Here is a 13,827-nt window from a genome sequence, read left to right as displayed (position 1 = left end):
CCAGCATTTAGCAGGGAGACAGTGTCCTTTAGTTGCCCTCATAGAGTCATAGAAATGTACAGCATGGAAATAGACCCTTTATCCCAACTTGTCCATGCAGACCAGGTTTCCTAAACTGAACTAGCCGTATTTGTATTTAGTCCCCCTAAACCTTTCCTATCCATATACCTGTCCAAATGTCTTTTAAATGTTATAATTGTACTCAGCTTTACCACTTCCTCTGGCAGCTCGTTCTATATGTGCACCACCCTTTCTGTGAAAAAGTTGCCCCTCAGACCCCTTTTAAATCTTTCCCCTCTCACTTTAAACTTAAGCCTTCTAGTTTTGAATTCCCCTACCTGTGGAAAAGACCTTGGCTATTCACCTTATCCATGCCCTTGTGATTCTATAAACCTCTATAAGGTCATGTCTCCTATATGCGAGAAGAATTTCCCAGTCTATTCAGTATGTTATAACTCAAACTTTCCAGTCTCTGAAATATTCTTGTAAATGCTTTTTGCACCCTTTCCAATTTAAAGTTAAAAATCACACAACACCAGGTTATAGTCCAACAGGTTTAATTGGAAGCACACTAGCTTTCGGAGCAACGCTCGTTCATCAGGTGATAGTGGAGGGCTCAATCCTAACACAGAATTTATTGCAAAAATTTACAGTGTGATGTAACTGAAATTATACATTGAAAATTGATTGTCTGTTAAGCCTTTCATCTGCTAGAATACAGTGATAGTTTCACTTGTTTCATGTGTAAATCACAAACTTTTTTTAAAAAAGTTGCATTCTCGGGTTAGCTTTTAACAATGCTAGACAATATGTTGAAGTGTTGGCCCCCTGTGTTCTGTCTTATGCCATGATGTTTAGATTGATTCTGATCTAAAAAGTGAGATAACGGAGTTTTATATAAATTCAAGCAGTTTTTGAGCTGAGTTCTACATGAATGCATGCAGTTTTTGAGCAAAGTACAATGTAACCCTGCAAGTACAAATTCACCCCACAAAATATATGTGTGCATGTTTGTCTTTGTCTGTGTGTGTGTGTCTGTCTGGGTTGGGGATTGTGAGTGTGAGAAAGTGTATGTGTGTGTGTAGTGAGTGCAGAGAGTGTCTTAAGTCTGTGAGGGGGTGCATGTGGGAGTGTGTGTGTCTGTAAGGGTGTGTGTGGATGTCTGTATGCGCATCTGTGTGTATGTGTGTATAGGAGTGCCTGTGTGTGTGTGTGTGTGTGTGTGTGTGTATTGGAGTATCTGTGTGTATAGTGCAATGGTGGTCACCTGTAATGTGACATGAACCCAAGGTCCTGGTTGAGGCCCTCCCTATGGGTACCAAACTTAGCTATCAGCCTCTGCTCAGTCACTTTTCTCTGCTGCCTGTCCCGAAGTCCACCTTGGAGGATGGTCACGATGTCCTCGGCAGAGTGGGAGGGGGAAGTTGAAGTGTTGAGCCACGGGGCGGTTTGGTTGATTGGTGCGGGTGTCTTGGAGATGTTCCTTAAAGCGCCTAGTCTCCCCAATGTAGAGGAGACCGCATCGGGAGCAACGGATACAATAAATGATATTAGTGGATGTGCAGGTAAAATTTTGATGGATATGGAAGGCTCCTTTAGGGCCTTGGATAGAGGATGAGGGAGGAGGTGTGGGCACAGGTTTTACAGTTCCTGCGGTGGCAGGGGAAAGTGCCAGGATGTGAGGGTGGGTCGTAGGGGGGCGTGGACCTGACCAGGTAGTCACGGAGGGAACGGTCTTTGCGGAAGGTGGAAAGGGGTGGGGAGGGAAATATATCCCTGGTGGTGGGGTCTTTTTGGAGGTGGCGGAAATGTCGGCGGATGATTTGGTTTATGCGGAAGTTTGTAGGGTGGAAGGTGAGCACCAGGGGCGTTCTGTCCTTGTTACGGTTGGAGGGGTGGGGTCTGAGGGCGGAAGTGTGGGATGTGGACGAGATGCGTTGGAGGGCATCTTTAACCACGTGGGAAGGGAAATTGCGGTCTCTAAAGAAGGAGGCCATCTGGTGTGTTCTGTGGTGGAACTGGTCCTCCTGGGAGCAGATACGGCGGAGGTGGAGGAATTGGGAATAGGGGATGGCATTTTTGCAAGAGATAGGGTGGGAAGAGGTGTAATCCAGGTAGCTGTGGGAGTCGGTGGGTTTGTAAAAAATGTCAGTGTCAAGTCGGTCGTCACTAATGGAGATGGAGAGGTCCAGGAAGGGGAGGGAGGTGTCCGAGATGGTCCAGGTAAATTTAAGGTCAGGGTGGAATGTGTTGGTGAAGTTGATGAATTGCTCAACCTCCTCGCGGGAGCACGAGGTGGTGCCAATGCAGTCATCAATGTAGCGGAGGAAGAGGTGGGGAGTGGTGCCGGTGTAATTACGGAAGATCAACTGTTCTACGTAGCCAACAAAGAGGCATAGCTGGGGCCCATACATGTGCCCATGGCTACCCCTTTGGTCTGGAGGAAGTGGGAGGATTCAAAGGAGAAATTGTTAAGGGTGAGGACCAGTTCGGCAAAACGAATGAGAGTGTCGGTGGAAGGGTACTGTTGGGGACGTCTGGAGAGGAAAAAAGGGAGGGCTTGGAGGCCCTGGTCATGGCGGATGGAGGTGTAGAGGGATTGGATCTCCATGGTGAAGATGAAGCGTTGGGGGCCGGGGAAACGGAAGTCTTGGAGGAGGTTTCCAGCATCTGCAGTCATTGTTTTTACCTCAAATGAGTACCTGCCATGTACAAGGTGGGAGGTGTCCCCAAGCATAATGGTGGTATCTATGTCCACACTCTGACACGTCTTGCGGCATCTACCGTGATGGTTGTATGGAGTTGTCCTGAGAGTCTGGCAGCTTGCTACGAATTATGATCTGTTTGAGGTTTGGCGGTTGTTTAAAGGCAAGTAGTGGAGGTGTGGGAAAAGTCTTGGTGAGGTGCTCATCCTCATTGATAATGTGTTGCAGGTCACAAAGAACATGGATAATTTTTCAGCTCCTGGGAAATACTGAACAATGAAGGGTACCCTGTCAGTTGCAGCACATGTCTGTGTCCTGAGGAGGTCATTACAGTTCCTTGCTGTGGCACTTCGGAACTGGCGGTCGATGAGTTGAGCATCGTACCCCGTTCTTGACTTTCCTATTTAATAACATCTTTCCTATGCAGGGTGACCAGAACTGTATTCTGTACTCCGAATGTGGCCGTACCAATGTCCTGTACAGTTGTACAGTGATGTCCTAACACCTGTACTCAATGCTCTGACCGATGAAGGCAGGCGTGTCAAATGCCTTCTTTATCATCCTTGTGATTCTATTTTCAAGGAACTATGCGCGTGAGCCTTTGGGACTCTGTTTGATAACACTCCCCAGGCCTGTACTATTAACTGTGTAAACCCTGTCCTGATTTGTCTTACCAAAATGCAACAATTCGTATTTATCTAAATTAAACTCCATCTGCTATTTCTTGGCCCCACTGGTCCTATTTCCTTTTGATTGCCTTGCTAGCTTGTTGACGGCTGGCTGAGTGAGAGACATGAAACACAGGTAACTAGGATATAGTTCTTGAACTATAATCTTCACAGTGTGCTAACACTGAAAACCAGGTTAGTATGTATTGTCATTAGCCTCCTGTCACTTGTGAGAATATTCAGTCCCACCAGCACATTCCAGTAGAGTTGAAACTGGATTCTTAACCCCTGTCCTTGTGTATTCTCCAGAGGTACTTTGGGACATAATCTACAGCGGGGGATCTTGCTGTTGAGCAGCAGGTTGTCAGCTTCTTCTTATCATTATATCACGATAGATTGCAAACTCGTCTGTTTTGACTTGCCCCTTTCCCCTTTAAAGGGTTATTTCCTTCAAATCTTTAGGTGTGACATTCCAGGGGGTTTGTCTCGTGGCAACAACATAATTTGCATCCACAATATGAGAGGTTGGTAAACAAAGTTGGAACACATAGGAGGAACACTCACCAGATCCAAAGCTTTGATTTCTCTTCACAGATGTTGCCAGACTTGCTGTTTTTGTTAGAGCACATTTCGTGGTACAGTTTGAGAATTGATAAATGGGCAGAAAATAGAATAGAAAACAATGAGTCAGTTTCAGATGGGCAGGCTTTGATTAAGTGGGCTTCTGCAAAGATTGGGCCCCAGCTGTGGGGATTCTGGGTAATCCAAGATGGAGGATGAGAAAAAATTCTGGCTGTAACAGCTGCACCTTTTTAAAGATATTTTAGGTGCTGGAGGTGATTTCCTCGAATTGCGGGAGCAGCAATTACTGTTTCATATGCTGTTGCATTGTTTTGGAACTTTGGAAAAAAAGTAAAAACAACAGCAGTTTTAAAAGGGAGAAGAACAGACAAAGGAAGCACATGGTGAGGTCATTGCAGGAGAGAGAAAACCTGCACAGTTACTGCCTTTGATGTTTGAATTTGTGTATCGCTGGACATTGGAGTGCATCTGGGAAAATTATCAATCAGTGAAATTCACAGCTGATCTTTGAGAAACTGTTGGGTGAAATTCATGGCACAGAATCAGATAATTTAATCGTTGTTTTAAGTGTGGCCTACAGAGAATCTGCAGTAGTGAGTAGAGCAAGTTCTTTCTTGATTAAATGTTTTTGGAGATATGTCTCTTGATTAGACTTAAAATATAAGCCATAACTATTGATTTAACCTGGGGCAATGTTTGTAGAGGAATAAGACTGTTTTATTTTCTGTAGATTGTAGATTGTGAAGGAGCAAAAATGGCCTTTAGTAGAGTGATATGCACTTCTTGTCAGATGTGGGCGTTTAGAGAGTTTAAGGGTTACTGCGAATTATATCTGCCATAAATGCTGCTGGCTACGAATCTTATCAGATCGAATGGATCAGTTGGAGAGACAGTTATTGGGATTGTATTATAGACCCTAATTGGGATTGTATTATAGACCCCCTAATAGTCAGAGGGAAATTGAAAAACAAACTTGTAAGGAGATCTCAGCCATCTGTAAGAATAATAGGGTGGTTATAGTCGGGGATTTTAACTTTCACTATGGTAGGGAACTGCCATAGTGTTAAGGGTTTAGATGGAGAGGAATTTAAGTGTGTACGAGACAATTTTCTGACTCAGTATGTGGATGTATCTACTAGAGAAGATGCAAAACTTGACTTACTCTTGGAAAATAAGGCAGGGCAGGTGACCATAATTCTATTAGATTTAAAATAATGATGGAAAAGGATAGACCAGATCTAAAAGTTGAAGTTCTAAATTGGAGAAAGGCCAATTTTGACCATATTAGGCAAGAACTTTCAAAAATTGATTGGGAGCAGATGTTCGCAGGTAAAGGGATGACTGGAAAATGGGAAGCCTTCAGAAATGAGAACTAGAATCCAGAGAAAGCATATTCCTGTTCAGGTGAAAGGAAAGGCTCGTAGGTATAGGGAATGCTGGATGACTAAAGAAATTGAGGGTTTGGTTAAGAAAAAGAAGGAAGCATATGTCAGGTATAGACAGGATAGATCGAGTGAATCCTTGGAGTATACTTAAGAGGGAAATCAGGAGAGCAAAAAGGGGACATGAGATAGCTTTGGCAAATAGAATTAAGGAAAATCCAAAGAGTTTTTATGAATATATTAAGGACAAAAGGGTAACTAAGGAGAGAATAGGGCTCCTCGGGGATCAGCAAGGCAGCCTTTGTGTGGAGCCGCAGAAAATGGGGGAGATACTAGATGAGTATTTTGCATCAGTATTTTCTGTGGAAAGGATATGGAAGATATAGACTGTAGGGAAATAGATGGTGACATCTTGCAAAAAGTCCATATTTCAGAGGAGGAAGTGCTGGATGTCTTGAAACGCATAAAAGTGGATAAATCCCCAGGACCTGATCAGGTGAACCCTAGAATTATGTGGGAAGCTAGAGAAGTGATTACTGGGCCTCTTGCTGAGATATTTGTATCATCAATAGTCACAGGTGAGGTGCCGGAAGACTGGGGGTTGGCTTACGTGGTGCCGCTGTTTAAGAAGTGTGGTAAGGACAAGCCAGGGAACTATGGACCAATAAACCTGACGTCGGTGGTGGGCAAGTTGTTGGAGGGAATCCTGAGGGACAGGATGTACATGTATTTGGCAAGGCAATGACTGATTAGGGATAGACAACATGGTTTTGTGCGAGGGAAATAATGTCTCTCAAACTTGATTGAGTTTTTTGAGGAAGTAACAAAGAGGATTGATGAGGGCAGAGTGGTAGATATGATCTATATGGACTTCAGTAAGGCGTTCGACAAGGTTCCCCATGGGAGACTGGTTAGCAAGGTTAGATATCAGTGAATACAGGGAGAACTAGCCATTTGGATACAGAACTGGCTCAAAGGTAGAAGACAGAGGGTGGTGTAGGGTTGTTTTTCAGACTGGAGGCCTGTGACCAGAGGAGTGTCACAAGGATCAGTGCTGGGTCCTCTACTTTTTGTCACTTACATAAATGATTTGGATGCGAGCATCAGAGGTACAGTTAATAAGTTTGCAGATGACACTAAAATTGGAGGTATAGTGGAAAGCGAAGGGGGTTAACTCAGATTACAACAGGATCTGGACCAGATGGGCCAATGGGCTGAGAAGTGGCAGATGGAGTTTAATTCAGATAAATGTGAGGTGCTGCATTTTGGGAAAGCAAATCTTAGCAGGACTTAAACACCTTAATGGTAAGGTAATGAGAGCGTTGCTGAACAGAGAGATAGTGAAAAAGGCGTTTGGTATGCTTTCTTTTATTGGTCAGAGTATTGAGTACAGGAGTTGGGAGGTAATGGTGTGGCTGTACAGAACATTGGTTAGGTCACTGTTGGAATGCTGCTTGCATTTCTGGTCTCCTTCCTATCGGAAAGATGTTGTGAAACTTGAAATCGTTCAGAAAAGATTTACAAGGATGTTGCCAGGGTTGGAGGATATGAGCAAAGGGAGAGGCTGAACAGGCTGGGGCTGTTTTCCCTGGAGTGTCAGAAGCTCAGGGGTGACTTTATAGAGGTTTACAAAATTATGAGGAGCATGGATAGGATAAATAGACAAGGTCTTTTCCCTGGGGTTGGGGAGTCCAGAACTAGAGGGCATAGGTTTACTGTAAGAGGGGAAAGATATAAAAGAGACCTATGGGGCAACTTGTTCACTCAGAGGGTAGTACATGTATGGAATGAGCTGCCAGAGGAAGTGGTGGAGGTTAGTACAATTGCAACATTTAAGAGGCATTTGGATGGTTATATGAATAGGAAGGGTTTGGAGCAATATGGGCCAGGTGCTGGCAGGTGGGACTAAATTTAGTTTGGATATCTGATCGGCATGGATGGGTCTATTTCCATGTTGTACATCTCTATGGCTGTTCACAGTCTATGTCAATGATTTTAGATGTGGGGATTAAATGTAGTATTTCAAAGTTTTCAATGAAACAAAACTAGGCGGAAGTGTGCTTTATGAGAAGTATGTAGAAATGCTTCAAGGAGGTTTGGAGAAGCTAAACACTTGGGAAAGGAATTAGCCTATGGAACACAGTGTCAAGAAATGTAAGATTATCTGCTTATGCTCAGGAAAACCAGAAATATGGAGTGTCGCTTCATAAGTTCATGAGAGAGATGCAGAAACAGGCCAATTGGCCCATCAAATCTGCTCTGCTATTTGATCATTGCTGATATGCTCCTCAATCCCATTTTCCTGGCTTTTCTTCATAACTCTTCAACCCCTTATCAATTAAATTCCTGTCTAATTCCTCCTTAAATTTACTCATTGTTCCAGCATCCTCTGCACTTTGGTGTAATGAATTCCACAAGTTCACAACCCTTTTGGGAGAAATAGATTCTCCTCAACTCTGTTTTAAATTTGCTACCCGTTATCCTAAGACTATGACCTATCGTTCTACAATGGTCCACAAACGGAAGCATCCACTCCACATTTATTTTATCCAAGCCTTTTATCATCTTGAGTACCTCAATTTGATCTCTCCTCATTCTTCTAAATTCCAGATAGTATTGGCCTAAACTGTTCAATATCTTTTCATACAACAAACCTCTCATCTGTGGGATCAATCTAGTGAACCTCCTTTGAACTGCTTCCAATGCCACTACATCGTACTTCAGATAAGGGGACTAAAACTGTTCATACTACTCCAGGTGCGGTCTCACCAATGCCTTTTATACTTGCAATAATGCTTCCTTACCTTTATATTCTATTGCTTTAGCTATAAATGTCAACATTCCATTCGCTTTCTTTATTATCTCCTGTGCTTGCATGCTAATTTTCTGTGACTGTTGAACGAGGACATCCAGATCCCTCTGCACCAGAGTACCCCAAAATCTCTTCCCAGTTAGATAATAGGTCGCCTTCCCATTTTTATTTTGACCAAAATGCGTGACCTCATACTTATTCACATTAAGCTGCATTTGCCACATTTTGGTCCACTCTCCTAACCTATCTATATCCATTTGTAACGTTCTTATTTTCTCCTCGCAATTTACCAAACCCCCCAGTTTTGTCGTTCACAAATTTGGCTATAGAGCCTCCTATCCCTGTATCCAAGTTGTTAATATAGATTGTAAATAGCTGAGGTCCAAGGATCGAACCCTGTGGCATCCCATTAGTTACATCTTGCCATCCAGAGAAAAATCTATTTATCCCGATTCTATCTTCTGTCCATCAGCCAGTCACCTATTCAAGCTAATAAATTACCGTATGATCCAACTTTGTGAATTAACCTTTTGTGTGGCACCTTATCAAATGCCTTCTGGAAGTCCAGATATCTACAGAATTCCCATTATCCTCTTTGTTTGTTACATCTCCGAAGAAGTCGAACAAGTTAGTCAAACATGGTTTACCCTTCATAAAACCATACTGACTCTGATGGATAGCGTTTTGACTATCCAAATGTCGTGATATTGCTTCCTTGATAGTTTATTCTATCACTTAGCAACAGCAGATATTAAACTAACTGGTCTGTAATTTCTTACATATTTCTTCCTTCTGTTTTGAATAAGGGTGTTATGTTAGCATTTTTCCAATCCATTGGAACCTTTCCCGTATCCAGGGAATTTTGGAATGTTGTAACCAATAGATCCACTATCTCTCTCACCACTTCCTTTAATAATCTAGGATGTAGGCCATCAGGCTTGGGAACTGTCTGCCCTCAATCCCAGTAGTTCGCTGAGTATCTTTTCCCTATGAATGTTGATTGTTCTAAGTTCTATCTTTTTATTGTCTGTGACTTTCCCATTCCATGCTGTCCTCCACCGTGAAAACTGAAGCACAGTATTGATTTAGCATCTTTGCCATTTCAGTGTTCCCCACTATTAACTCTCCGGTTTCAAATTCCAATGGACCAACATACACCTTAGTGACTCTTCACTTTTATAAATTTATAGAGGGTTTGCTATTCTTTTTAATGTTTGTGCTAGTTTTCTTTTGTAATTTACCTTGGCTGTTTTTTTTTAAGTATCCTTTTGTTTATGATTGGAAGTTATCTAACCTTCCAACCTGCCACTGGCCTTTTGCAATACGGTATACCTTAGTTTTTGACTTTAAATTGTCCTTGACCTCTTTGTTTAGCCGTGGATTGTTTTATTTTTATTTATTTATAAATCTCCCCCCGCCCCTTACCATCTATCTTCTTCAGTGGGATGTATTTTAGTTGGGAGAAATTCAGAAGCTCCTTAAACATCTGCCACCGCTCATCCTGCCCAATCTACTCTGACCAAACCTGTTCTTATGCCTATGTAATTTCCTTTGTTTAATTCCATTATGAGAGTGTCAGAAATGTTGAACCTCAAAGGGGCTTTGGTGTCCTAGTCCGTATTCCACTGAAGGTTGATGTGTTGGTACACCTTGCAGTCATGAAGGAAAATTGTTTAAATTGCCTTCATTACAAGAAAATTTGTGTATTGGAACAAAAGATATCTTACTGTAGTTATACAAAGCTTTGGTGGGACCACACCTGGAGAATTGTATGCAACTTTGGTATCCTTGCCTAAGGAAATATAGATACTTCTAATCAACCTGTTCAGAAATGTTGCAACATACTTTTGTAGCAGGTTGGGGGTGGAGGTGGAAGCAGGACTTAACCATAGGCCTCCTGACTTAGAGGTTGGGACACTGGCACTACACTACAAGAGTTGATCTTAAGGAAATGTATACTTGCCATAGGGAGAGTGCAATGAAGATTCACCAAATTACCTCCTGGTGGAGGTGTTGCCCTATGTATATCCTCTGGCGTTTAGAAGAATGAGCAGTGATTTCATTCAAAAATAGAAAACTCTTTCAGGGTTTGCTGGGGTAGATGCAGGAAGGATATTTCCCCTTACTGGTGAGTTAATTAGGACTTGGGTGAGGAGGAATTTTTTCACTGAGGGCTGGAACTCTTTCAAATTCTATGCCCTTGAGGCAGTGATGGTTCACTTATGTTCAAGAATGAAATTGAGTGCCACATTTTAAATACGTCATTTAAGGGTGGCACGGTGACTCAGTGGTTAGCACTGCAGCCTCACAGCATCAGGGTCCCAGGTTCGATACCAGCCTTGGGTGACTGTCTGTGTGGAGTTTGCACATTCTCCCCGTGTCTGCATGGGTTTCCTCCAGGTACTCCGGTTTCCTCACACAATCCAAAGATGTGCAGGTCAGGTGAATTGCCCATAGTGTTAGGTGCATTAGTCAGAGGGAGATGGGTCTGGGTGGGTTACTCTTTGGAGGGTCGGTGTTGACTGGTTGGGCCGAAGGGCCTGTTGCCACACTGTGGGGAATCTAATCTAATCATGAGATACAGAGATTTTGAGCAGCTCTTGCATGCTTTCATAGGCCTTCATTAGTTGTACATTTCTTAAGAGCATCGTGTAGTTCTATCTATTGCTGACCCAGGTTGTGGGCAATTATCTGTTTATACATTCCTCCTCGCATAAACTACAACAGCTTATTAAGGAAATTCTTAGTCTTTTAATGTCTCTGCTGTTGAATTATTGATGCTTCTATTGTAGTTCAATTGAGACTTATTACTTATTTAATCACCTGTTTCTGACTGAATAATCAGTTGTACTAGTTAATATATTAATTAGTATATTTAATTCCAAGTTGAAGAAAACAAAATGCCTTCTTCAGCTTGAATTTTAGTCTGAAATGTTTTCTTTGACCTTGTAGCTCACTCAAAATTATTAGTTCTATGAAAACCATAATGCAAAATATTAATTAAGGCAGTTGGCATACAAATGTGGTTAAAAATGTAGGTTCTAAGTAACATCTTAAAAAGGAAAAGCCAGGTGGAGATATTTGAGGATGGGAATCCCAGAGTTTGTAATCTAGGCAGCTAAAATAATTGCCACCAACGGTACAGCTGAAGGAGATTACCGAGTTGGTGAGCAGCAAGGACACGAAAGATCAAATTGATGTATCGGGAATGGATTTTATGACAGGATCGTTGTCTTTCCAATACAGTAGTCCCTCCCCATACCGAGGGGGATACGTTCCAGGACCTACTGTGGATAGGTATGAACCCTTTCATTTAAATGGGAAGTGTGCTTTCCTGGCAGCCTCCTGGTCCCCGGTTCTGGATTTTTCCTTTTACTCGTTCGGGATGTGGTAACTGGACCTGTGGATATGGGGGTCGCCCTGTATTTAATTGCAGGATTTTCTTTCCCAATTCAGTACTGTACATTGCACAGGCAGTCTTTTACAGAGTCATAGAGTAATACAGTATGGAAACACGCCCTTTGGCCCAAACAGATCCATGCTGACTGTGGTGCCCACTCCGCTTGTTCCAATTGGCTGCATTTGGTCCATATCCCTTCCCATCAATGTATCTATCCAAATGTTTTTTATTATGTTACTATTATCCCTGCCTCAAGCACTTTCTCTGGCAGCCCATTCCATATATGCACTACTGTCTCTGTGAAGAAGTTGTCTCTCAGATCCTCCTTAAATCTTTCCCCTCTCGCCTTACCCTCTAGTTTTCAATTCCCCATCGCTGGGGAAAAAGACTGCATGCATTCATCTATCTATCTATGCCCTTCATGATTTTATGTATTCTAATAAGGTCACCCCACATTCTTCTATGTTCCAAGGAATAAAGTCCTATTCTGGCCAACTTCTCCCTCTAACTCAGGACTACTAGCCCTGGCAACATCCTCGTAAATCTTTTAATTTAGGAATAGTGTTTACGTAAATGCAATGATTGTCAGGTAGAGCAGCATACTTGTGAAAATTGGTACATCTTAAAACCAGCATGCAGGTTAGAAATTAGGTTTTCTTTGACCATTATGCAATCGTTGACATGCTTCATCACCACTCTAATGCTTCTCTATTATTTAGCTGTGTGGCACTCCACTTGCCAAGTTCCGGTTTTATCTGTCTGTCTATTGCCAGAGATTTGTTTGCACCACTTTCTTTTTTACTACACATTTAATTTTGTTCCCCATGCATCTACTCTGGTAGATCCCTGTGGTAGCACATCCCTATCTTGCTATCACTGTTCTCTAAGAAATTTTTACTCTAAAGCATTATTATTGATTCCACATTGGCAATAACTTGGATTGGTTTGGCTGAGAAATATTTATTGAAATGCTGCTGTGATCTTAATACTACTTTGGCAGTTTGTTCAGTCAGTTACATGGATAAGAAAGGTTTAAAAGGATATGGGCCAAATGGGGTTAGCATGGACCATTTTGGGCCAAAGGGCCTGTCTCCATGCACTAGGACCCTATGGCTCTAAGTTGGCCTGCAGGATAGGTAGCTTTGGTTGTTTGAACATTTGGTTAAAGTAGTTAACTTCATTTGTATGAATTGACTTGCAGATTTCATGAGTGCTGAAGTGACAGTCCTAGTTGATTTTTAATACAGAATGGATTTAATATGTTTTCACTAAAACAAGATCCTAAACTAATCTTTTTTTAAAAATTCTGTAGGTTGAAGCAGTCAGTGTTTCAGTTCAGGACTCCAGTGCTTTGGTGCAGAGGAGCACCTTGGATCTCATACTGTTCTGCTTCCCTTTTCATCTGTTTCAGGTATATTTGCTATAATTTGTAAATTTAGAAAATTAATGATGCTGTCACACTTGGCTGCAATATGTGTAATATTTGGATTAATTCATAGAATTTTACAGTACTGAAGAATCTCTGTCAGTTCATGAGACTTTGTCAGCTTAAAGAATGATGTTTAGTCCTGGTTTTCAGCTTCTATCAGTGCTGAAGATGTTGGGGTATTAGTGAAGCATTACTAGTACTTTCACAACTTAAAATTGTTGTTCATGAGTGAAAGGTGTTGGTAATGGGTGATGCATTTATCATATCATATGTTTCATTGTGCCTTCCTTAAGTGTAGAACTTGGTGCAGATTATTGAATTAAAGTGGTGAGTTATGTTTTTGATATCCTCTGTTCCATGTATATTTCCAACATATTGTGCAAAAAGTATGCATAAAACGAATTAAATCAAATACAAGAAAGCTTGATAGAACTTAATGGATACTGTGTATGCTAAAGAGGATTAAATATCAGCTATAAGTGGATTACACCTACATACATTAAAAGAAGTTAGGGAAGACAGAGCACAGTGACCATGTAAAAACTAGTTAGGAAGGTGGATAATTCCAGACCATGAGCAGAATGATCATGATTACTGTATATAAAGACATAGGGAACAAACTCTAATGACTTTATCGCTTTACATTTGTAATATAAAAGTATTGGAGTCTAGAACCGGCGGTAATAATCTAAGGATACAGGTTAGGCCATTTAGGACTGAGATGAGAAATTTCTTCACATAGAGCCTGTGGAATTCTCTGCTCCAGAAAGCAGTTGAGGCCAAAGTATCGAATGCTATCGAGGAGGAGTTGGATATAGTCTTGAGGTTAAAGGGATCAAAGGGTTTAGG

General features: G+C 41.8%; 1 protein-coding gene across 14 annotated transcripts in view; it reads left to right on the top strand.

The window, feature by feature from the left end:
• The window catches only part of dop1a (DOP1 leucine zipper like protein A), a 355,628-nt gene that overhangs the window by 103,634 nt on the left and 238,167 nt on the right, over positions 1-13,827 (top strand). For all 14 annotated transcript variants that reach the window (XR_015758480.1, XM_087991490.1, XM_087991491.1 and 11 more), the window contains one exon: positions 12,862-12,960. Coding sequence is in view for 13 of the 14 variants with exons in the window: in XM_087991490.1 (XP_087847616.1) it covers positions 12,862-12,960 (99 nt within the window). In the remaining variant the exon portion in view is untranslated. The remainder of the gene's footprint in view (positions 1-12,861; positions 12,961-13,827) is intronic.

This window comes from Chiloscyllium plagiosum, unplaced genomic scaffold, assembly GCF_037043375.1.
Source record: "Chiloscyllium plagiosum isolate Xiang-an unplaced genomic scaffold, Cpla_swu_hap1 HiC_scaffold_10, whole genome shotgun sequence".
Classification (NCBI taxonomy): Eukaryota; Metazoa; Chordata; class Chondrichthyes; order Orectolobiformes; family Hemiscylliidae; genus Chiloscyllium; species Chiloscyllium plagiosum.
The sequence above is the reverse complement of the archived record's forward strand: the minus strand, read 5'-3'. Positions and strand labels throughout refer to the sequence as shown.